This window comes from Salmo trutta, chromosome 34, assembly GCF_901001165.1.
Source record: "Salmo trutta chromosome 34, fSalTru1.1, whole genome shotgun sequence".
NCBI classification, from domain to species: domain Eukaryota; kingdom Metazoa; phylum Chordata; class Actinopteri; order Salmoniformes; family Salmonidae; genus Salmo; species Salmo trutta.
Genome location: NC_042990.1, coordinates 12,841,414 through 12,866,402, shown reverse-complemented (window position 1 = coordinate 12,866,402; position 24,989 = coordinate 12,841,414). Strand labels below are relative to the sequence as shown.

General features: G+C 41.2%; 3 protein-coding genes across 4 annotated transcripts; 1 reads left to right on the top strand and 2 right to left on the bottom strand.

Moving 5' to 3' along the window:
- Positions 1 to 61: 61 nt before the first annotated feature.
- Positions 62 to 13,879, bottom strand: LOC115173615 (CREB-regulated transcription coactivator 2). Its single transcript, XM_029731884.1, has 14 exons — positions 13,587 to 13,879; positions 11,053 to 11,154; positions 9,274 to 9,387; positions 5,292 to 5,353; positions 5,137 to 5,205; positions 4,951 to 5,054; positions 4,715 to 4,788; positions 4,508 to 4,557; positions 4,192 to 4,403; positions 3,643 to 4,094; positions 2,555 to 3,529; positions 1,580 to 1,666; positions 1,296 to 1,452; positions 62 to 847 (listed from the first exon to the last, which is right to left on the bottom strand). The coding sequence occupies exons 1-14, from the start codon at positions 13,758 to 13,760 to the stop codon at positions 666 to 668; spliced, it is 2,814 nt and encodes a 937-aa protein (XP_029587744.1). The 5' UTR covers positions 13,761 to 13,879; the 3' UTR covers positions 62 to 665.
- A 1,506-nt stretch (positions 13,880 to 15,385) lies between these two features.
- Positions 15,386 to 19,560, top strand: LOC115173614 (protein JTB). 2 transcript variants are annotated; one of them, XM_029731883.1, is made up of 6 exons: positions 15,386 to 15,507; positions 16,589 to 16,776; positions 16,865 to 16,905; positions 17,242 to 17,327; positions 17,831 to 17,907; positions 18,238 to 19,560. In XM_029731883.1, the coding sequence occupies exons 2-6, from the start codon at positions 16,679 to 16,681 to the stop codon at positions 18,392 to 18,394; spliced, it is 459 nt and encodes a 152-aa protein (XP_029587743.1). In that variant the 5' UTR covers positions 15,386 to 15,507; positions 16,589 to 16,678; the 3' UTR covers positions 18,395 to 19,560. The 2 variants fall into 2 exon arrangements, with proteins under 2 accessions (XP_029587743.1, XP_029587742.1); XM_029731882.1 differs by having other exon boundaries at positions 15,387 to 15,507; positions 17,828 to 17,907.
- A 3,291-nt stretch (positions 19,561 to 22,851) lies between these two features.
- LOC115173201 (cocaine- and amphetamine-regulated transcript protein-like) lies at positions 22,852 to 24,684 on the bottom strand. Its single transcript, XM_029731122.1, has 3 exons — positions 24,342 to 24,684; positions 23,371 to 23,460; positions 22,852 to 23,145 (listed from the first exon to the last, which is right to left on the bottom strand). The coding sequence occupies exons 1-3, from the start codon at positions 24,486 to 24,488 to the stop codon at positions 23,038 to 23,040; spliced, it is 345 nt and encodes a 114-aa protein (XP_029586982.1). The 5' UTR covers positions 24,489 to 24,684; the 3' UTR covers positions 22,852 to 23,037.
- Positions 24,685 to 24,989: the final 305 nt, after the last annotated feature.

The following is a 24,989-nucleotide window of genomic DNA, read 5'->3' as shown; positions in this document are numbered from 1 at the left end:
GTATTGTCTCAATCCATACAATTGTATTTTTTTTTTGAAGAAGAAATGGGCAGGAAAGTTATTTACTGCTCATTTATTTTCTTTGTAAAACAATGTCTGGTACACAATGTCATTACAGAAATGTCAAGATGTTTAAAAAAGCAACAAGGACCTCTAAATATAACTGGTTTCTTGGCCACATTTTATATACACAATATCGTTTTAGATGATTTTTTTTCTTCTCCCATCTCTACAAGAGATGGGAAAAGGCAGGCTGTTAGAATGTAAATAATTGTATTACAAAAATATATATTTTCTTTACACAAACTACACATCTGTTCTTATTATTGAACTACATTAACACTAAGATGCAGAGGATGCCAGCTCTTGGCTGCATTTTTCCATTGCAGGCAAGCATTAAATTACAACTAAGAAAAAGTGCAGTCAGCTAACCAGTCATGTGAGGCAGTCAATGTCCAGTCACGTGCTTTTCAAATCCCATGACATGGACCTGTCCAATCACATGAGGATGCTGTAAGAAATACCATGTCCAATCAAATTATGTCCAGCAGTGAGAGAACCTGAAACGCATAGTTGGCTGTAGTTTATCATTGCTGCCATTAGAGGATAACAAGACAGCAATCTTAGTTGAAAATAGTGTTCCTGGATGCATCCAATTCCCCAGGTCACCTAAGTAGGTTAGAGCAGTGACCTTTCACAGAGTCCTCGACCATGTTGCCATCTGCCAGCTTGTTAAGCTCCTCCAGGTCTAGGGGATCAATCTGAAGGGGGTTATCCAGGGCAAAGGGGTCTGCATCAAATCCCAGCATGGGCAGTACTCCAGAGAAATCCTCAAAAGCTGTTTTGTCTATTAAGTGAGAAACAAAGATAAAGCGGATAAGAGAGAAGGATTATGACCGGGATTCAATCCGAATGCGGGTTATAGGCATTGTGGCTTTTAAAGGTAATGCTCCCGTACGCGGAGTTCCCCTTCACGGTAAACGCTGCATATGTCGGCTTAATCGGAAATTGGCTTTAAAAGCCGCAATGCCTATAACCCGCAATTGGATTGAATCCCGGCCAAAGTTTTAAAATAGACAAGATAAGCTCTATAAAGGTTAAAATCACGGTGCCAATTTTTTTTTTAACCATGTTTATGATTCAATTGCCAGGTCCAACCTTTCAGGAAATGGACTTGTAACCTTCTTGATGAAACACACTGTGTAAATTGAAAATAAGGTAACAGTTCCCCCAAAAGTTAACTAACTGCAGCAAGCAATTAAAAAGTACAAGAGGGGGGAAGGAGTGGGTCCTACCTGTCATAAGGATGTTATGACAGTCCACACTGCTTTGGTTCTGGCAGTGGACGGACATCTGCGGTACCTGGTTCCCACAGTAAACCCCTCCATCTTTCCCAACCACAGATTGAGGCCCAGAATCTCCCCAGAGAGGCTCCTTACTGAGTTGTCCCAGCTGTGGACAACCAACAAAGATTAGAGACCGTTAGATTAAAACTATGGACACTGAATGAATCAACAGGTAAAATAGAGTTGTCCTTTCAATACTGTTAGATTATTTACAGTTTTAGGTCTTAGGTTACCTGCTGGGAGAGCGCCTGAGTCTGGCTGGGTGTGAGGTGTAGGCCCATGTAGGACTCATTCTGGAAATGATCCAGTATGGAAGAGTCCTAAGAAAGCAGAAGGGGGGTGAGTGAACCATTAATAGGGCTGCACATTGACATTTTAATATTGACATGTGCAATACCCATATCGCAAGAGATCCATATCGCATGCAATATTTTGAAACGCATCTCAGCCGTGTGTAACATCCATTTTGATAGTTCACTCGTTTTTTTCTATCTTGCGGCTGTTTCCCACACACACAACAAGCCCGCCCCCTGTCACTCTAGCAGCACAGTTCCCCAGTTAGATTCACTACACAGGATTCCCTATACAGATGTAGCATCTTAATTTGAACCAGTTTGCTACAGTAGGAAAATAATCCTGCAGCAACAGGACATTTGAATTATTATGTGGATTATAATTAATGGACATGTTTGTAGGGGTTGATACATTTATGGTAAGGGAAAATCAAGAATGAAATTTCAAAGTGGAAATCACAAACTTCAAATGCCTTTTTAAACCTCAAATACAATACAAGTTCTACAGGTACGTTCTCCTGCAACAGGGTTATCAAATTAAGATCCTACATCTGTAAGTTTGCCTGCGGTTCTGTTAGGTCAAAAGTCAACTGTTCCAAAGAAGAATGATGCTGCTTTCCACTTTGCTTCTACATTCTATTCCAACAGTTCACCAAAGTTTTTTGATCTATATTGCACATCAAACCGCAAAATCTGATCCAATTTTTTTAATCAAAATGAAATTTCGCAATTCGATTTTTTGCCCATATTGTGCAGCCCTACATTACCATACCTTACTGATAGACCTCAAATGGCCTCTTACTGATCCTAAACATAGCCTACATCACAGACAAAACAAAAAGTGCAAAATGTACACTGACACAAAGCCAAAATAAACAAACTCAAACTAGTGAAAACAGATGGGGTTATTCTCACATTGTAGAGGTCCGGACTGTTGTCCATGAAGGAGTTCATCTGTGAGGAGATTTTGGTCGACTGAATCTGGTCCTTCTGACCTTGCACCTTTTGATGTGCCCAGCTCCTTCCCTGGGCTTGGGTCTGATGCTTACGAGTCATCTGCATTGTAGGTACTTTTTGTGGGTTTGACATGTTCTGTCCGTTCAAGTTGAGGCTCTGAGATGGCGGGTATGCACACTGGAGATGCCACTGATGTTGCTGCTGGCTGCCATTTTGCCGCTGCTGCTGTTGGTATGGTTGAAACTGCTGGAGCTGCTGTTGCTGCTGTAGCACCTCATCTTGTCGAAGTGCTCGGTGTTGCTGAGGTTGTCTTTGGTACGCTTGTTGTTGATACTGTTGCTGATGTGGGTTCTGCTGGTGTGGGTGTTGCTGGTGCAGCTGGTATTGTTGCCTTTGCTTCTCTTGCTGTTGCTGTGGGAGGTTTTGGTACACTTGTTTCTGTTGTTGCTGGTGCTCTTGTTGTCGTTGATGCTGTTCCTTTTGTAATTGATGTAAGTGTTGTTGCTGTAAGTTCTCACACTGGTTTGACCCACTTTGACGTTGCTGTTTTGTGTCCAGGTCCTGACCTTCTGTCTGGACATGCTGGGTCTGGCATTGATATAGTTGATTTGGGTGTTGGTACTGTTGTTGATGGTGGTATTCCACTCGTTGGAGATTGTGTGTCTGTGGGAGCTGTTGCTGTGGGTGTTGTTGTTGCTGCTGCTGATGTACACCTTGTTGTTGTAGATCCCTGGATTTCTCGTGGTGTGGCGGCGTTTTCTGCGGTTCCTGCCTGGGTTGCTGCTGCCCCTCTGTCAGAGAATGCTGTCGCTGTGGCAGACCTCTATGCATGGGCTGCTGAGCTGCTGGAGCACCCTCGTGTTGAGGTTGGCAGTGACGATATCCTGGTGGCCTTGACTCCTGTGGTAATTGGTTGGTGTTCAGGAGAACTCCCTTGGAATGTAAATAAGAGCAATACATCAAACTGTCTTAATATGGAATTATATGAAATAATCGTATTAATGAAAAACAATGATGTCACTTAAATTCCAGTTTGCTTGAGATACCTGAGTTATAGAAGATAACTTTGGAGACCCAACCGGTGAAAACTGTTTAGATTGGAGCCAGCGAGACTCTCCACCAGTGGGAACGACCAGTGGGCTGAGGGGAGTCCGCCTCCTTGACGGAGGCACCTGCGTCTGGCTAGTTGGACGTGGGGAGCAGGATAGCGAAGAGGAGGAGCAAGAGCGAGATCCACCAATCCCACTGCTGTAGCTACAGTGGCTAGTTGTGGATTGCAGGGATAAGCCACTTAGGGAAGAGCTGCTGAGGAAGGACTGGAGGGATTGGTTGCTAGGGGATGACTGCAGGGAAGTGTTGCTGAGTGAGAAGTTCAAGGAGGTGGAGCTTAGAGAGCTGGAAAGGGAGTGGCTGCTGAGAGAGGATTGGATATTGGGGATGCTGTGGGAGGACTGGAGCAATGGATTACTGTATGAACCTTGGAGAGACAACGACAAACCTGAGAATACAGAATAAATGGACACCATCATCACAATATGAACATACCTAAACTGGCACTGACATACAGTAAGAACTTAGCACACAGACAAACACACCTGGCAAAGGAAATTCATCGTCCCTCGCACCAAGGTGAGAGGGAGTTCCAGGTAGGTGGCCAGTGCTGCAGGCAGTGGGTTTGTCTGGGTCCACACCTACAGGCTGTGGGGAGGGAAGGTGCAGGCTGGAGAGGTCGGGCAAGGAGCCACTCACATTGAGAGCGGAAGGGACGTTGAGAGCACTGAACTGCTGATCTGGAGAGGACAGGATGCTGGAGAAACCACAAGAGGGAAAGGTAGGAGAAAGGGAGGTTCAGTTAGGGCCCAGGGGTTGACTTTCTTTTTGACAACATTCATTTGGAAAAGCAGAACTTACTTTACACCAGGGAATTTACGTGATTTGATTCCAGTGGGAAGTGCAGGACACTAGGATGAGAAACAATTAGCAAGGATACATCAGCTACATCAATGAGAAAAATAGTCATGCATTTGCTAGACTCAATAGAGCAATACTGCACCTATTCACATAGGAAATATGAAGCATTGTGGATGGTTACGTTGGCAGGAAATAAGAGAATAATACCTTCTTGGTATTTCTTAATGGTTTTCCCTCTTCTAGGACATTCTCCTCAATCGGAGGCACTGGATATGGAAAAACTGAGTCGACAAAGAGGAAACCATCAAATGGATTAACGCATGGCATAGAAAATAAAACTCCCTTTCAAGAGGCATTCGCCATAATTAACTAAGGACTAACGCAGGAACACCGAACACAATACTATGACTATTTCAATACAACTGGAGGCTTTGTGGACTTACCACCATGTCTGTTCTGTGAGGTTAAAGCCTGCTGGTTTGGGCTCAAATGGTCCCCCGTGTGGGTGTTCCTCACACTGGTGTGCAGGGCCGAGTCCGAGTTAGTTCTGGGGAGGAGAGCACACATCTTAGAGGGGAAAGCAAGAGTTTAGAAGAACAACAGAGAAACACCATGGATACATTGCTCACCTATTAAGTGCTGTGATGGGATGGTGCATCTGGTGGCTTTTGTCCACTGGAGAGCTGCTAGACCAGTTCCTTTTCGTGTGACAGAATCAGAGTCAAAATATGTATTAAGATATTAATTACAAAGTGAACTAAACATATCAGTTTGGATCCATTACCTTCTCCAGCTGGGTTCGGGTGGTGGAGACAGATGAACTGAGCGGTAGGGAGAGTTGTCAGTCTGTGACGGAGTGTTAAGGCTACACACAGTGCCCTTAGAAAAACCTAGGCATAGACCTACTGTTGGCAAACAACGGTACGGAACATTGACAGGGCATTACCTGCACTGTGCGGTGTACATGATTAATCCCCTTATCTGTTTCTTAAGTGGATCAACATTTAACCTCTTAGACAAAAAGGTGCTATCTAGAACCTAAAAGGGTTCTTCGGCTGTCCTCATAGGAGAACCCTTTGAATAACCCTTTTTGGTTCTAGCTAGAACCCTTTTGGTTCCAGGTGGAACCATTTTCACAGAGAGTTCTACATGGAACCAAAAAGGGGACAGCTGAAGAACAGTAGTGTGGCATTTGACCCCAGCCCGCTTTTACACACAATAGATGTTTGGTCATCTTGCAATAGGCAGGAAGTAGGCTACTGTGGATTTAAGGCAATAGTTCACCCCTTTATTGCAATATATTTATTGCAATATATAACTATTGCGTTACATCCACTTTTATGGTCGTCCTCCAGTGCTTGACTTGGGCAGGAGCTCACCAGAGCTGAGTACTGGCACCACCAATTTCCTACTGTTTGAGCTCCTGTTCCTCTTCTAGAATATTAGCTCAAAAGTATTGTGGAGCTCCTGCACCTAAATGTTTGAGTTTATTTATTTATTTGAGTTAATTTTATTTTTACAGGGACAGTGCACATTAATCAACGTTTCAGTAAAAGTGCCGGTTTTAGCCAGCCGGCTAATTTTCAACCGCAGTCCCTGGGCAGGTTATTAAAAACAATTACAATACACACAATCATAGAACAGTGAGCACACGCAGAGCAACATAGGACAAGCAAGATGTAGCATACAGACAGAGCAACATAGGACAAGCAAGATGTAGCATACAGACAGAGCAACATAGAACAAAAAGCAACAAGACAAAATCCATAAAAGCAACAGTGTTTCCACACCTCACAAGCTACAGACAACAGACAACATGGAAAGCGGCAAATACACAGCTAGGGATTATGTTCACAAGTCTGATTGAACTTTAGCCATGTCTTCATGTTTTTTGTGAAAGTGTGGTGGTGCAGTTACATGCGTCTGATGGCAGTGTGTTCCAGACATGGGAAGCTCTCACAAAGAAAGCGGATTTACTAAAGGTGCTTTTTCTTAAGGGAACTATACAGTCACCTCCCATGGCAGACCTTGTGGATCTGCTGCCATATGTTTGGGTTTTCTGTTTAATAAAAGTACTAAGTGGAGGGAGGGCCATTTAGGATCTTGAATACAAGACATGCGTCGGTGTATTGCACAAGTTTTTCCAACTCAGGAGCTCATGCTTTCTGAGGATGTAACAGTGATGATGGCCATTGGGCTTCCTATCAAGCACTTTGAGAGCCTCTTTGTAGACAGACTGAATGGGTTTTAATGTTGTACAGCAAGCTTGGGCCCAACTAGTCAAGCAGTATGTTAAGTGGGGGAGTATCATAGATTTGAAGTACAGTTTTGCTACCTCTGTAGTCAAACAATTTCGTATAAATCGGAAATTAGCTAGGTTGAATTTGGTTATTTGAATTACCTTTTTCACCTGCTTTTTAAAAGAGAGGTTGGAATCAAGTATGATGCCAAGGTACTTAAAATCAGATACCACCTGGAGCTTCTCCGCTGACACATAGCCATCTGGCTCAGTAGCATCTGTTGCCCTCTTTGTGAAGAACATGCAGACAGTTTTTTTCACATTGAGATGCAAACACGAGTCACTGAGCCACTTTGTAACCTGGACCACTACAGTAGTGAGTTCTTGTGCAGCTTGTTGTTTGCTCTTTACATGCACATATATCACTGTATCATCTGCATACATTTGAACTTCAGTACAGACAGAAGGCAGATCATTAATGTACAGCCTGAACAGGAGGGGCCCCAGTATTGACCCTTGGGGCACGCCCACATCATAGCTAAGAGTGGGTGACAGCTCATTGCTCACTCTGACACACTGGGTTCTGCCTTCAAGGTATGATTTCACCATCTCAAAGCATCGGGGGAAAAATGTAACTTGATTTTGTGATGAGAATCTCATGGTTAACAGTATGTAAACAGTGCTGGCACCCAAAATGAGTACAGGCACCTATTTTAGTCCAAGTCGAGCACTGTCGTCCTCCATGCACTTCAGATATTGTCACGGCTCTCTGAAGGATTGGACCAAAACGCAGCGTGTTCGTAGTTCCACATCTTTATTTACCTTGAAACTGAATGCTATAACTAAACACTAGAAATAACAACACAACCGTAACGCAGAGCAGGCAACAAACACTACTCAAAAATTAAACAACCCACACATGGAAAACAGGCTACCTAAGTATGGCTTCCAATCAGAGACAACAATAGACAGCTGTCTCTGATTGGAAACCATACCTGGCCAACGCATAGAAAAGGAAAACACAGAAATAGAAATCTAGAAACCCCCCAATGAAACAGAAACCCAAAAACACACCCAAAACACCCCCCTGTCACGCCATGACCACTCTACTATGGAAAATGACCTCTTACAAGGGTCAGGACGTGACAGATATCTGGAGTGCATGGAGCACGACCATCATTTCTGTGTGCTTACTTTACTAGAGTAGCAAATGGCTAACGTTAGCATTGACCATTAGAAAACCTTGCCCTAAAAGCTTCTGTTTGTGCTTTAGCAAACTTTGAATCGCAGCTAGTCCTATGTTAGTGGTCACATGACCACATGACTTAAAAAACATAAGCCTATACAACATTAACCCATTGAAAACAGTTATGTAGCAATGAGGTTTGTGCAGTAGGCTATAGGCCCAATACCTTATCACTGCATATTGGTGACGCTTGAATTGCCCTGCCAATGTTGTTCTTCTCAGACCATTTTAAAGTTATATATTTTTTAAATGGTATATAAGGTATATGATCACACTGGTAATATATCACGTATTGTATTACTTTTTACTGGACTGATGGCTTGCATCTGATGGTCAGTCTGAGGGGAGGTATTAGTATTTGGTCTTTTAATAGAACCCCCATTAGCTGTTGCAAAAGCAGCAGCTACGTACATTTTTAAAAAGGCACACGTAGCCTACATATCAATGAACACATACAAATTATCTAGGTCAAATAGGGGACTCACCGTCCCTTCTCTCTCCCTCCGCTGAGAAAAGGGACACAGTCCTCCAGCTGATGGCGAAACTTAAGTCGAACTGCATTACTTCTGCCTCGTGAACCAATTCATGTTGTTAGTCCTATGACCAGAGAAAGTGAAATATTCCTCGATATTAAAAAAGACACAAGCCGCAAATAATAACGCAAGTTTATCGAAATGCGCATTTTATGGCTTATTAAACTTTTGAGCAAAGTGTTTACAGTGCTGAATAACAACTTAAACATAAACTTACTCATAAAAACAGCAGTTATTTGCTATATTCATTGAGTCTCTCTCTAGTCAGGGTTTTGAAATTTCACATTATCAACTTTGCTGTGCGTTTGAGGCTTCTTTTAACAGTCTATGGCGCGAGGAAACTGTTGGGACACAGTGATCTGAGCTATCTGATTGGCCTATAGGTGCACTTGATTTGCCATCTACTATGCAGGCTGGGCCTGCCGGGTAGGCGGAGTTCTACCTTCATAGATATGAAATGGTTCAAAATGGGAACACTTTGCCTTCCCGGCGCTAGGGCTGCTGAATCAAGTGCACCTACCGTCAACAGCACGAAACAAATACAAAAATAGAAACGTAAGGCTTTATCGTTGTTTTTTTTACTGAAATGTTTGGTGATTGACTAGGACTGGCTTGACCGGTTGGTGACCACTGTTCTATGGGATCAACTAAGCAATACAGACATTGTTACACTAGCAGTGGCCTCACTTCACTTTGTCACTTTAAGTGACCCGTCACTGCCTGCCCTTTGACTGAACATAAAGGATACATGTTTCCTGTTTGGCCTGACTGGGAAACTGAGCCGCCCCTCTCCTTGTGCCCGCTCTGCCATTGGGTGAAGTCTTATGGGGTAGCCATTGTCTGGATTACAGGAGAGCTGACCCTAACAGAGTCAGACAGATCAAGGGTTCATTTGACTTTCAGTAGCCTACAGTTGAAGTCGGAAGTTTACATACACTTAGGTTGGAGTCATTAAAACTTGTTTTTCAACCACTCCACAAATATCTTGTTAAGAAACTATAGTTGTGGCAAGTCGGTTAGGACATCTACTTTGTGCATGACACAAGCAATTTGTCAAACAATTGTTTACAGACAGATTATTTCACTTATAATTCACTGTATCACAATTCCAGTGGGTCAGAAGTTTACATACACTAAGTTGACTGTGCCTTTAAACAGCTTGGAAAATTCCAGAAAATGATGTCATGGCTTTAGAAGCTTCTGATAGGCTAATTGACATCATTTGTGTCAATTGGAGGTGTACCTGTGGATGTATTTCAAGGCCTACCTTCAAACTCAGTGCCTCTTTGCTTGACAAGTATAAACACCACGGGACCAGCCGTCATACCGCTCAGGAAGGAGACGCGTTCTGTCTCCTAGAGATGAATATACTTTTGTGGGAAAAGTGAAAATCAATCCCAGAACAACAGCAAAGGACCCTGTGAAGATGCTGGTGGAAACAGGTACAAAAGTATCTATCTATATCCACAGTAAAACGAGTCCTATATCGACACAACCTGAAAGGTCGCTCAGCAAGGACGAAGCCACTGCTCCAAAACCGCCATAAAAAAGCCAGACTACGGTTTGCAACTGCACATGGGGACAAAGATGGTACTTTTTGGAGAAATGTCCTATGGTCTGATGAAACAAAAATAGAACTGTTTGGCCATAATGAACATCATTATGTTTGGAGGAAAAAGGGGGAGGCTTGCAAGCAGAAGAAGAACACCATCCCAACCGTGAAGCACGGGGGTGGCAGCATCATGTTGTGGGGGTGCTTTGCTGCAGGAGGGGCTGGTGCACTTCACAAAATAGATGGCATCATGAGGAAGGAAAATGATGTGGATATATTGAAGCAACATCTCAAGACATCAGTCAGGAAGTTAAAGCGTGGTCGCAAATGGGTCTTCCAAATGGACAATGACCCCAAGCATACTTCCAAAGTTGTGGCAAAATGGCTTAAGGACAACAAAGTCAAGGTAATGGAGTGGCCATCACAAAGCCCTGACCTCAATCCTATAGAAAATGTGTGGGCAGAACTGAAAAAGCGTGAGTGAGCAAGGAGGCCTACAAACCTGACTCAGTTACACCAGCTCTGTCAGGAGGAATGGGACAAAATTCACCGAACTTATTGTGGGAAACTTGTGGAAGGCTACCCGAAACATTTGACCCAAGTTAAACAATTTAAAGGCTGCCAAATACTAATTGGGTGTATGTAAACTTCTGACCCACTGGGAATGTGATGGAAGAAATAAAAGCTGAAATAAATCATTCTCTCTACTATTATTCTGACATTTCACATTCTTAAAATAAAGTGGTGATCCTAACTGACCTAAGACAGGGAATTTTTACTAGGATTAACTGTCAGAAATTGTGAAACTGAGTTTAAATGTATTTGGCTAAGGTGTATGTAAACTTCCTGACATCAACTGTACATCATATAACCATTGCTATAGCCTACATGTATGTAAATAGGCTAAGAAATAGACAAATTGTTATAAATAGTAAGTCATGTAGTTAAAAGTCATATGTTAGTAATAACTCTCACCTGTACATCTGAAGTGCTTCTCCCAATCTGGTTGACATTGGGAAGGGAGCCTCCGTAATAAGTGCCAAGGCTTCTGGCCTGCCGCGCTCTCTGGACCTGAATCTGAAAGAGTGTGGGGGGGGGGGGGGGGGATAAAGGAGGAGTGAATAAAGACAACAACTAGTTTAATTTGGTTAATTACCAGAAAAAGCTAATGGCATTTACAGTCATTGTTATAACAGTCTCACTTGTATAATGGAATTACTGGTAATTGTAAAACTGAGACAAAGTATATTCCGTATATAGTGACACTGTAAGAGTGAGTCAAGGTTACTGTTGGCTCAATCTTGGAAAGAATACCCCCTGACTGCCAACCCTTGGCATGAACATGGAAATCAGATACTGCAGGAGAAATACCCTGGCATACTTCAAAAGCCAATGTGTAATAAACGATAAGTATAGCTGACTACCATCTCCTATTGCTACTTTAAGGATAGTGTTGCATGGTGGTTATGTAACATGACGAATTCGAGTATTAATGATATGTAAAGTGTAGGCTATGCAAGAGGTCAAAGAGCTACCTTAAAACAAGTGCCATGAAGTCTAGGCTCCTCCCTTTCAAGCCAGAGCAGGGGGCTGCACCTCATTTCCCCTGACACCCAGCCTGGTCTCATTGACTAAACGTAACATAGTAAATGTAAATCCAGGACACTCAAATTTGTATGATATGTTACGTTTGGTATGGTTACATAAGACAGATGGTTACTTAAGGAAAAAACAAAAGTAGGGTGGAACCTGAATATCTAGCAACCCAAAGCTTACGTGTTTTAATCTCATCACGGACAACTTTAGCATTTGAGCTAATTAGCAACTTTTCAGCTACTTACTTATTTTTATCCAAAAACTTTCCTTATCCCAGGATACTTCAACTGGTGACTATCCAAAAGAATAAAGAAAAAGGAGCATTCAGTTGCTGTGTAAATCTGATAATTTTTTTGACGGGACAAACAAACAATAGGCTTACGTTTTGGCATGAATCGCCTTCATCGGCCACTCTGATGAAGGCAATTCATGCCGAAACATAGGCCTATTTTTTGTTTGTCCCGTCAATAAATCGATCAGGTTTATGCAGCAACAGAGTGCTCTTTTTCTTTATTCTCTCCTAGGGTAAGGAATGTTTTTTGCATTTTCAAGGCCTTCAGTCAAGCACCTGATCCCCCCTTTTTTTGTTTAAGCTGTGCTGAAGCGCGTTTGTGTATACCTTTTTACCATTGTTCTTTTTAGCTACTTTGCAACTACTTAGCATGTTAGCTAACCCTTCCCCTGACGCTAACCTTAACCCTTTTAGCTAACACTAACCTTAACCCCTAGCCTAGCTAATGTTAGCCAGCTAGCTAACGTTAGCCACCTAGCCTGAATTCATAACATATACGTTTTCCAAATTCGTAACATATTGTAGGTTTTGCAAATTCATAACATATTGTAGGTTTTGCAAATTCGTAACATATAATACGAATTGTAAATTGTATCATATCATACGAAATAGGTGATGGTCATCCACAAATTAATACATTCTCGTACGAAACGTAACATATCATACTAAATGGAGTGTCCCGGATTTACATACAGAATAATACAAAAAGCTCTGAGACCAGGTTGCAACACCAGAGGCTTATTCAATAGGATTCTGTATTGTGTTCACAACATTGAAGATTGAGGTGCAATGTAGCCCAGCTATAACATGGACAGTGCGCTCTATAACGCAGAATAGGGAAACGCAAACTTGCGCACTTTACACATACATCTACCATGTTTCAAACATATATTTATTACACCCCCGGCAAAATGCTGGAGTCAAATGCACAGAAGGCAATTAGATTCCGAAACGAAAACATAAAGTATCATATTATCCACTACTTAATACGCTCACTGAACTGTGAGGTTGTAGCACTCCAACTGTGTACTGGGACAATGACACTCCCATAGAAATAGAATAGTAATTATATTTAATATTGACACAATAACAAATCAGCACACTCCTAGCCTAATTGACACCCACATGAATAGCAACGTGAGGACATAGCCCATAAATCTTAACATATTTACATTGTTCAAATCTACTATGCAGGCTATCCCAAGAGTGCAATTTGTAATTCTAGCCTTGGAGGTTGTGGGCAGCCTGCACTCCATGCAGCTGTATGACAAATCAACAGGTGTTATAAGCATGCAATAAATGTGGTATAAGTATATATAAAGCATATATTATGTTTAAAGGTTACAGTTAGAGTGTTTTGAAGCTAAATTATATCGACACCTTGGATTAAACTGAGATTTGTCAACCAGGGTATAGCCTATTTGCGGTGATAGTCTCTATATTGCAAAATTGAGCGCGCTGCTTGATATGGCCTGGAATTTATTGCGCCTCTGAAAAGTGAAAACAAAGTCCTCTTTTTGTCTGGTGGTCAACATCACTGACGTTTGATTTGTTTTTGACAGCTTTGTGGTTACTCTAGTTTTATCAACACGAAGCGCGTAGGCCTGTCCTCTTGACTCACCCTGGTGGAAGTGATGTCCATCATAACCTCCTGAAAGGCTGCGGTGTCCTCAGCTTGCCGCTGGGTGAGGAGTGCTATCTTCTCGCTAAACTTTCGCGGATTGCAGGACCCAGAACTAGAGCCTGGCCCCTGGCCTACCCCGCAGCCCCCGTTGCCTGTACCTGCCATAAACATAATGGATCACAATTAGTGTACAATTAACTGGACACAAGCCCCTAGAGAACAAGTTGCAAGCCGAGACGGACGACTTTATGCACGTCATTTCGAAACGCTTTGTGGGATATGTTGTTCTTTAATAGAAGCGGGAGGCGTGTAAACCACAAAATTAAACTACAAGACCCAGGCTTAGTTTTTTCATCACAGACAAAAACAACTTTGTGGATATGGGATATGTGGTTTTAAGTGTTGTGTCCCATTACATTGTGACGACGTTGTAATTACATTGTTTATAGTGTAATTGTTTATAGCCTGTTTATAGTTTCTTACAGGTTAACTATGTCTAATTTATTATAGATGTATATATCACCTCACTATAGAACAATTGTCCTTTTTTTATCACTTAGTCCTCTCTTTTGAGAGTTTATTTCCAAATCATTGGCCACAACCAACCTGGTATAATTACATTTACATTTACATTTTAGTCATTTAGCAGACGCTCTTATCCAGAGCGACTTACAGTAGTGAATGCATACATTTCATACATGGCCCCCCGTGGGAATCGAACCCACAACCCTGGCGTTGCAAACACCATGTATTATAGAACTGTGTATCTACCATTGTTTATGAATAGACACAGCCATGGTCTACCAGTATATATAATGTAATAACAGTATTGGAGACACAGTGTACCTGTATCTCCAATAATCTGCTGTACCCACTTATGTATCACCCTTACAAAAAAAAGATGGCAGTTTTGAAACTGCAGTTAAAAGTGCAGTAACTGCTGTCAACTGTGGTATTTTGGACGCAGTAATTTCAGAATAACTGCAGTTGAACAGCAGTTATGCTGCACTGTAACTGCAGACACACTGCAAAATTACTGCAGTAAAAAAACTGTTCTTTTGGAAGCAGTATTTGAAGCATACTGCAGTTACACTGCACTCTAAATACAGTTATACTACAGTGTACTGCAGTTATACTGCACCCCGACAGCAATCTTTTTTTTTCATAAGGGCAGGTATTGGGGCCATGCATTGGCTACGGTCAACTGGAAATGAAGTAGGCCTACATTTGATCTGACATGATCAAATATCAAGTTAGATACTACAGAGCAATATTATGCATAAGGCCAATGTATGCCCAAAAGATACCTTTGAATGGCATTTTTTTGCCTTTACCTCCCTTATCTCACATCATTTGCTCACATTGTATATAGTCTTATTATTATTTATTTTTTTTATTTATTTTTTTATTTTTTTTCCTACTGTATTATTGACTGTATGTTGTTTACTCCATGTGTAACTCTGTGTTGTTGTATGTTGTCGAACTGCTTTGCTTTATCTTGGCCAGGTCGCAATTGTAAATGAGAACTTGTTCTCAACTTGCCTACCTGGTTAAATAAAGGTGAAAATTAAAAAAAATAAAAATAAAATGAAAGTGTAATAGAGTAGTTGGTCATCATCTGGGCCGACCGGCCCCTTGTCATTTCAGTTATCCAACATCATTTGTCATATAAATTGTTTTCCAGTTCTTTCACTAACAGCAGACATAGACACAGGTTATTAAAGGCCTGCTTTCAAGACTAGTGCCAGGGGGCGCTGTCGGTACTGGGACCGGGTGCAACGCATTTGATGACGTACGTATTCATCAGCGTTTACAACATGACTCAAAATGGCTGTGCTCTTCTCCACTAGACGGCTACTCGGGAACTGAAAGAAAAAGCAACCTAATCCCACCAACAATTTGTTCGACATCTGTTAAGGTTTGTTTTTCAACTAATAATATCGTAATCTAACGATACATTTTTACGTTCAATTCTTTCAGCATGTGTATAAGAAGGGCTTTTGGTGAGTATGCTGGCTAGCCATCTTCTCACTATATAACGTTAACTGTTACTAGCTAACTTATAGTAGTAAACCTAGCCAGACTACTTGGAACAAAATAGCCAGCTGCTAATCATCTTGTTTGGGATGTCATGTAGCTAACTTGTTGGTTAGTTATTGCCTAAACGAAGTTATGATAGTGCTACTAGCTAGCTATTATATAATTATTACTTTCACGTTGTCAAAAAAAGAGAACCCAGCTCACTAACGTTACCTAGCTAGCTAAGTAATTTATCTTAGCTTCGTGATGCATACATTGGCCTGGCGTGGTTTTTATGTTCAATTCTTTCAGCATTTGTATAAGAAGGGCTTTTGGTGAGTATGCTAGTATGCCATCTTCTCACTATATAACTGATAATAGCTAAGTAACTTATCTTAGCTAGCGTTGTAACTGTTTCCAGCTGTTAGTTAGCCAGCTAACGTTGGTTGGCCACAACTGCACTCCCTAAAAGCGACCCGCGTTATCTGCTTTGCTCACAACGTTAAGGAGCTGCCTAATATCGCTATTGGAAAGATGAGATCAAGGTTGAAGTCCAGTTGACTATTGAAATATTTACTGCATTGTCTCATCCACTGGTGAGTTAAGAGAGAAATTGCTGGATAAACCACACCTGGCTAATGTATTCATCATGAAGTCGGTTACAGCTGTTTAGCAGACCTTCCCCACAGAAGTAACGTTAGGTGTCGACTTACGCTGTATCTGATGGGGGGTCGTTTTAAATGACTGGAAGACAGAGGTATGGGGTCCAGCTCTAGACACAGTTGAACTTGAACCAGCATGCTTCAATTGGACATGTAATGAGATTAACAGTGGCAACTAGATAAGCTTCTTTGACCTCTTTCAAACCGTGTCTAAGTGGTTGCTAATTATAAATGGGATAAAGGGGTGTTGAGTTGTTGAACATGAGCATCGCCCTTGCCCATTGTTTGTCTCTTAGTGGTCATTTGATTGTGTGACAGGTTTCAGCCATTTTGGACCATAGAGGATAATTCCACTATGACAAGCTTCCAGCCTTGGTTGTAATTGTGGCGCACATCTCACACACCTGCATGGGGAGGATGGAGAACGATTGCAGAATCCCCATGTTGTGCTTGAGGCCCAGAGTCCTGGCTCTGCATGCACTCTTCTGGGGTTTGGTGTCTCTCAGGTGAGTGTACTGGTGTTGTACTTCTTGCTGATAATGCTTTATGCTCTGCATTGCTTCAGAGCTTAACTCTCATTACTGTCTCTTTCAGAGTGTTTGGTGCAGCTCTGCTGAGTGAGGAGAAGACCACAGGTACTATACTTGTATCTGTATTTAAGAATGAGTTGGAGAACTTGAGTCCAGGATTGATGTGGTGCTGCAAACACAAATGAGTGCTCATACATTGTTAGTATAGCAAGTTAGCAACACGTTTCACGGAGAAGCAAATGTTTGTGCGTGGGGCTGATATGTGCATCTACTATTTGCAACATATATCAATGTTCCAGTAGAAGCTCCAGTTTGTTTGACTCCTGTCAGGATTTTTTAAAAAGTGTGCCTCTGTTCGTCTCATTAAGCACAATTTCTGTCAACTATTCCCAGCCCTTTTCGGATACTGATTCAAGGCTTTTTGTTTTGCCTGTCTTCTAGTGGCCAGGCCGGTGACCACCCCCTGTTGGCAGATGGAGGAGTTTGTGGTTGCGGTGGAATGCTTCCGGTGCAACGCTTTCCAGTCGGTGAGATCTCTCTCTTTGTCCATCTCCCTCCCCACACTTCTGCTGACTTTTCCTTTCGTCCGCCAATAGTTCTCTGCTTAAGAGAGAGTTTATTTTTGGGAGATGTGAATGTATGCCATTAATGTAGTCATGGTTTATGCCACCTCACAGTCCAAATGGTGGCTTATGACAGTGGACTTCAAGCTGCAACAAGGCCTTTTAACTGTAAGCTATAGAGATACTTAGATACTCTTATCTGATTTTAAAGTGGACAGGTTTTAAGATGGCTCAGTGAAAGAGAACACTGTCAAGTATTGTAATCTGGTTTAGGACGCTTCCCAGCCAAAATAGAACCCTCTCTCCAACTTTTCTGTTGGACTTGTAAATTCGGTGTAAACCCATTAAATTGTCTTGCACCTTCCACCAACACATTACTGTAATTAAAACATTGTTTTGTTTGTTGATGCATCATTTGACAGTTGGTAGACTAGGCACCCTTAACCATCCTGTCCTCACTCTAGAAGTCATGGGCAGCATGTACTCAGACGGGATATGTGGAGAGGATCAACTGCACCAAGTCTAATAAAGACGAGTACAAGAGGTGAGTCCCTACAGCTGCTATTGACATTTCTTTGTGATCGCTCGGCATCACAGCAACGATCTCTTGATTTGACAGGTTGGATCCAGATCTTGTGTGAATTGGATGTAATTAACCTGTGTAAACAGTTGACTAATAATAAAAAGTGAAGCACTTGAAGCACTTTTTCATCATAGATTACAGGAGACAAACTCAAATGTTTAGACTACTACACAGACTGATTTTTAAGTTTGAATGAAGATTTAAGTTTGTATGATTTTTACATATCAGAAATACTATTCAGTCAAGCTAATATTTCCATAATAAAGACGCTTGTTTCCCTCCTGCGCATAGCTGCCGCTCTACCCTGATGGAGGAACACCTTTTCTGGAAGTTTGAGGGAGCCATGTTGGGCCTTACCGTACTGTTCGCCCTCGTAGTGGTCGCTAGGCAACGTTCGCTGGACCGGCTTGCCTCCGAGAAAGTCCGCAGGCAGATCGAGTCCATCTAGCACAGTACACCAGAGTGAAGAGACTAATAGACCTCAACATAGTCGCTCAGCTCATTTCAAACTCTTAAGAATGAACAGAGCCACCAAATTTCAACAGCATGGAGGTCTGGAGAACGGTATATCCGACAATGGGCCAGGCTTACTGGAAAACGGTTTCTACGTTTTGTTGTTGAAGAAATGAAAATGAAATCAAGATTGACAATGAAACTCCAGCCCTAATTATAACCCGCCAAAGCACAAATGATGAACAGTGTCTGGCGTTTTGTCAATGGAATTAATATCCCTAAAGGGAATGGCTCTTCTGAGCAGTGAACTTGCGGTACTTTGATCTAGACAAAGTCTGAAGTTGATGAACGTTGGGAACTGGCTGCATTCTAAGTAGCAGACAATTGATGGATTCGTTCAAGCTACATACATGGTTCTTTAATTACGTTTGAATTATTATTATTTTCCTGTGTACAGAATTGTCTGACAAATACCAAACAAGTTTCTGGCACGTTTCTGTTCTCTGAGAGAACCAAGAATATAATATAGTGTCAAATGCCCTGTCTCACTTGGAAACATGGACTAATAACTAGGTCTGTGACTCGAATGGATCTAGAATTGGTCTTATTGGGGCATAAATAAGAATTTGTTCTTAACTAACTTGCCTAGTTAAATAAAGGTTACTTTTTTTTTTAATATGGGATGGGTTTGCATAGTGTTACCGTGTACTGGAGTATGAGTTTCATGCTGCAATGCTGTTTTCACCTTCGTGGGTTTCATATTTCCAAAGTTCTGTATTGATGTTCTGCCGAAAGTCTAGGATCACTATGTTGTGAAATCTTGTGTGTTTGGAGATTCCATTCCAGACATGGTTCTAAATGCAAACACTAACATTTCCTAGTAGTGTTTTTGATAGGCTATAGAGTTTCCAATATACACAACACACATTCATTTAAAAACTGTTGGATTTGCACTGTGACTCAATTTTTTATTTTTTTTACTCCTTTTAATGTTGGTCTCTGAGCTTAGTGATTGCCAAGATTTTACAGATTTGTTTCAAACTAATGATTTTATCATATGTTTACATTTCAACTGTAAATAATGTATTTTTAGGAAAGGTGTAAGATGTTTTTCAAACCTCAGCAGCTGACAGATTACAAAATAAATGGGGGAGAAAAATCTGGGTTTTTGTTGTAATTAAGTCCACTTTTCAGGGATATAATAGACAACACAAGTTGAATATGAAAAAGATGCTTCCCAGAGTCAACTTGGACCACAGTATTTGTATCAATACACTTTAATGTACCAGGAAAGCATTCATTGTATTTTTCACTTGAAAATGTGCAGTTTTGTTTTCAATACAGTTTGAGGGAGACAAAACAGCACAACTGACATGGGCAATCTAGAATGAGCTCCACAGACTCTTTTGATGCTCTTGGACAGCAGCAAATGTGGCCATGTTGAGCTCCATCTTTGACAGAACAGTACTTGTCCACGTTGGAATTGCACTAAAAGAGAAAAGTAAATGACAAAGTTGATTTTGTTTGGGTAGTGCAATCTCTCGCAAACAAGGTGTGGGTTTCCAAGTAACCGCTAGATGTTGCTCTAGTACCACAGAATCAAACTGAAGGCAACTAGAGAAACTTGGGGCCCTACTCAAAGCTGGTAGGCCTAACTGGGATATCCCAGAAACCTGGTTAAAGGTTTTGATTGGGCCCTTAGTTTATAAAATACCAAAATTAGGAAAGGGGACAGGGTTAGGCTACTAAAAACAAGTTGTCCAACTGCATATTAATTAATAATTTAAAAAAAATACAAAACAGCTCAACAAAAAAGCCGCTCTATGAAGCATATAAAATAGGTCTAAACCTGTGGTTAGTTACAGACCATAATGTACAATAATTGTGATTCGCTTTCTGGGTAACGTTAGACGTTGACATACTCCAGGAAGACGGTTGAACGTATTTCTCAAAACTAAGGAAGACCATTCCCTCTGAAGTTGTCCCCTATCTTGGAAGTAGAATCGAAGAGTGAAAATGACAGCTACATTGGGGCCGAGACCATAATACAAATCATCATACTCCTCTTACCATTAAACAATTATATTAGACAATTTGTTCGTAGCATTAAATTAGTCTCTTAGCCTTATCAAATGACTATGCTGTTTGAATCATAGCCAGGATACCTAACCTAATTTACGCTCGCGTGAGTCACGCGTTTCCAACGACGGGACGTCTGGTAATCTAGCCTCTACTCCAACAGACAGACAGTGCACAACACAGCAGAAATGATACGGTGAAATTCGTCAGTGTAATTTCCGTAATGGTCAGACAGTTGCGCAGCTGATCTGTACACGTCACGCGATTCACAACGCGCGAGAACTCAAAGGTGCTGAGCGGATTTCCGGTCAAATGGTGAGTCGTTCGACTCCTTTGTCCCCAAACAATATTTTGTCTCGACGTCGATTACTGACACTATAGCACCCTGCCGAAAACACTGTCCTCGATGCACAGTAATCTTTCCTGTTTCTTAACGGATTTAATGATCACATCAGGTGCAATGACACTTTGACAAGTTGACACAGGCTGTAGGCGTTGGCGTTTAGCTCAAATGAACCAAACATGGTTTATATCCACAAGACAGGACAAACATTGCCTATTAGCTAATCACACAATTTCATTTTTGTTAATCTACAGTGCCTTAAAGTATTCCCACCCCTTGACATTTTCCACATGTTACATTTAGATTCACTGGCCTACACACAATACCCCCATAATGTGAAAGTGGAATTATGTTTTTCGAAATGTTTACAAATGAATGAAATCTGAAATGGCTTTGAGTCAATAAGTAATCAACCCTTTTGTTTTGGCAAGCCTAAATAAATTCAGCAGTAAAAATTGCTTAACAAGTCATAATGATTTGCATGGAATCACCGTGTGTAATAATTAGTGTATCGTTTTTATCACTATCCAATCATTTCTGGGTAACAACCTTACTAGCTAGGTTTCCATCCAGTTGGTGACGTTTTCATTCCAATAGTCAAAATAATCTGCATAAAAACAATATGCGCATTTTCCCACCGTGTGTTTCCATCTAATTTACTTGTTGCGGATAAAAGCATGATGAGGTAGTGGACATAAAAATAACTTTTACATTAAATTCCCACATTTTAAATGGGTTTCCATCACATTTTAAACTCTACTGTTGGTTTTGGCACAATACATTTTGCGTTATATAGTATATGTGCCCACCCTGGTCTTGGCACATGCACTCAAGCCAACAGCTTGCAGATATAGCCTACTACATGATGAGATTATTATGGACAAATGCGCTAGAATATTTTTATTTGTCAAACGGCAGTCAAGCATCAATCCTCATGTCACCAAAATAAGACCCTCCGTTTAGATTGGGAGTGGCAGTGAACAACAATCTTCAAGTCTTTCTGCAGATGTTCAACTCTGAAGCAGGTTCTCATCAAGGATTTGCTTTTATTTGGCTCCATTCATTGTTCCCTCTATCCTTACCAGTCTCCCAGACCTTGCTGCTCAAAAGCATCCACCTAGTATGATGCTGCTGCCACCACCATGCTTTACGTAGGGATGGTGTTAGACAGGTGATGAGCTGTGCCTGGTTTTCTCCAGACAGAGATTTGCATTCAGGCCAAAGAGTTACATTTTTGTATCATCAGACCCCAGAATCTTTTGCTTCATGCTCTTGAGTCTTTCACATCTTTTTGCAAACTCCAGAAGTGCTGTCGTGTCTTTTTCTCAGGTGTGGCTTCTATCTGGCCACTCTACCATGAAGCCCAGATTGGTGAAGTACTGTAGAGACGGATGTCCTTCTGGCAGGTTCTGCAGTCTCAGCCCAGGAACTCTGTAATTCTGTCTGAGTTCTTTGGGTTCTTTGCCACCTCCCTGACCAAGGTCCTTCTTTCCCTGTTGCTCAATTTGGTCAGACGGCCAGCTCTAGGCAGAGTCTGGGTAGTTTCATATTTTTTCAATTTCCCAATGTGGAGACCACTGTGCGCTTGGAAACTTTCAACAATCTACAAATTGGTAGCACAATTAGTGGTAGCACAATTGTAGCACAATTAGTCATAGGCCTAGTCATTATGGAGCAAAGACAGCAGTGACTGCATCTCTCGGCAAGATTAAGGCCTAGCAACAATTGCATCAATGTAAAATTACTTCCAAACGTGCAGTTATCACCTTGGTCTTTTATCCATTAACTAAAATGTGTTCAAAATTGTAGGCCTAATAAAAACAGCATTTTAGACAGCATTTCTGATGGATGAAACTTAATCCAATTTTTCGATTTTCAATGTCATTATAAGCAACCCATTTGGAGTTTAACCTAAACTGATTTAAATGTAGCTGTAGGGCTACAAATGCAATAGGAAAATAGTAAGTTCACTTTTTTTAAATGGGTCATCAAAAGGCTAGTACTATACAATGCAAGAGGACGCATGGAGCTTTATGAAGACGTTTTAATAAACAAATAAATACATTTATTTATACTTCGAGAAGACAAAGAAACTCAAGACAAAGTCATACATGCAGACTGACATTTACATTGGTAATGGCATACGTGCATGGGAGTATCACAAGCCTGGGTCTCGGAAATGTTGTGCGTCTGAGGGTATAGGTATGTGACCGGGGTCAGTAACAACGCAGGAAAAATGTGTTGCACGCGGTGCCTCGCAGACAGTCACAAAGCCTTCCAATGCGCGGCCCGTGCTTCATAGCGCACCGCTCTCCAACATCACACTGTATATATGAAAGAAGAAAGAGATGACCTAAATTTGTTAGGTCCTACTTGCACATTTCTGTTCCCAAATCAAAGCATCTTCAATGTAACAGACAACTTCTCACAGCACCATGGGCTATGCTGGCTCTCCAAACAAATGGCTCTGGTACAACCTGTTGCGTTTTGGAAATGAGAGATATGAGGTAGATGTGAAAGAACGAAGGTTCTTGACTTAATTTACTTACCCGTGGAATGAGACTTGCTTTTTTCTCCACCGATAGACCTATCCTGTTGTCTTGCTGTACGCCTTCCAGAAGCCTCTCGAGCGCATCAGCCTGAAAAATGTCCCCAATAAAGATTATTAGAACCATCTTCATTATCAGACCAAATAAATATTGCATGTCATCAATTTTTTGACATTAGCTTGAAGTTGGGACGATAGAATCGGCTACTTTACATTGGGAAAGAATGGGCACAAATGTATCATGTTGATCTGCGATTCTCAACTGGTGGGTCATGACCCACATTTGGGTCGAGTGAAGTTTTGAATGGGTCATTGGTGTCTGAGTAAAAAAACATTTACATTTTTTATTTTATGAAAAAATACTACAGTCTGAAGTTAAACAACTTCAATTCAAGTGTGTAGAAATTATAATGAACGTAATCTTTTAAATAATGTAATCTCTGAAGAGAATTGTTCAATCACAGTATTTTCAATATAGAGCAGCACTATTTTGGTTGATTTTGTGGTCTCAAACCAGCGAGATTACTAACATTCTTCATCAAGAATATGGGCCAAATGTTATTATTGACAATGAAAGAGGTGGGAATGTTGTTCTCTTGTCATATAATTGCTACATTTAATATCAATATAAGATTAAAAAAAATAGTTTTCCAGGTTGTATTTTGCTGATGCTTTTTCGTTATGCAAATATTGGGCCACGATTGAGACAACCTGGTTCAATGTGGGTACCTAGGCAAAACCAGTTGAGAACCACTGATGTAGATAACATATAGCCTACATAGCTAATTTGAATAAGTAAGGTAAAAGTAGACTATCCTCCATCTCTATCAAAGAATAGTCACACATCAGTTGATGGTAAAAAAAAATAGATCAAACTTGAACAAGTTCTGGATTGGTTTGAATCGAAACAAACTGCTTTATCCTAAAATCCTCAAAAAGGACAAAACCAAGTAAATTAGTAAAGTGACTTACCAAATCTCTGGTGACATATCCCAGTGGAAATTGTTCCTCTTGTGAAGAGAGTCTGTTGTCATCTGACATCTGCCCCTGGCAAACAACACTAAAGACAGACAGACAGATGCCCAGGTAGAAGAGTGCTCGGACCCTGATGCTGTCCATGGTGCTCAAAATCTTGCGCTTGAACTGAGAGAATGCGAAACAAGTCGAATTTCAGCTAATTTCTCTTGGTAACTATCCGTGTCTTTGGTATTATTCTCTCCCTTTCTATTTCACAGCTCAGGTCCTCACTCTTTCTTCTCATGGGTACTGCACTTGCTTCTGTTGTTGCTTGGAAACTTTTGTTGGCTATTTATACAGAACCAGCCCCGTGCTGCTCCCGTTTCGCTCAAACGTCATCACCGTCGTATCCTCAGACTTTTTTTTGCATGGATTGGGTGAGATGGGTATCTCGGTCAATAATATTAAACATTCACGCGACACCAAGGAATTCATCGACCAGGGTGAAACTTTAGGAGCCTATCCATATATTACCATGATGTTTATATTGTGCCTCCAAAGTTGCAGCCTGGCCTCAGGCTAGACGTAACATAGTACATGTAAATCTGTGACACTCAAATTAGTATATGTTACTTTGTTATAGTTACATAAGACAGAAGGTTA

Bases quoted from the DNA above. Each gene is read 5' to 3' on its own strand.
- LOC115173614 (XM_029731882.1), top strand. From the start codon at position 16,679: ATGGGGAGGATGGAGAACGATTGCAGAATCCCCATGTTGTGCTTGAGG. The intron at 16,906-17,241 runs GTACTATACTTG...CCTGTCTTCTAG, and splicing joins GAGTGAGGAGAAGACCACAG to TGGCCAGGCCGGTGACCACC. The intron at 17,328-17,827 runs GTGAGATCTCTC...TCCTCACTCTAG, and splicing joins GGTGCAACGCTTTCCAGTCG to AAGTCATGGGCAGCATGTAC.
- LOC115173615 (XM_029731884.1), bottom strand. From the start codon at position 13,760: ATGTTTATGGCAGGTACAGGCAACGGGGGCTGCGGGGTAGGCCAGGGG. The intron at 5,055-5,136 runs GTGAGCAATGTA...TCTCCTCCCCAG, and splicing joins CCCATCACAGCACTTAATAG to AACTAACTCGGACTCGGCCC. The intron at 1,667-2,554 runs GTGAGAATAACC...CTGCTTTCTTAG, and splicing joins ACAGTCCGGACCTCTACAAT to GACTCTTCCATACTGGATCA.
- LOC115173201 (XM_029731122.1), bottom strand. From the start codon at position 24,488: ATGGACAGCATCAGGGTCCGAGCACTCTTCTACCTGGGCATCTGTCTG. The intron at 23,461-24,341 runs GTAAGTCACTTT...GACATTTTTCAG, and splicing joins GATATGTCACCAGAGATTTG to GCTGATGCGCTCGAGAGGCT. The intron at 23,146-23,370 runs GTAAGTAAATTA...TCATATATACAG, and splicing joins AAGCAAGTCTCATTCCACGG to TGTGATGTTGGAGAGCGGTG.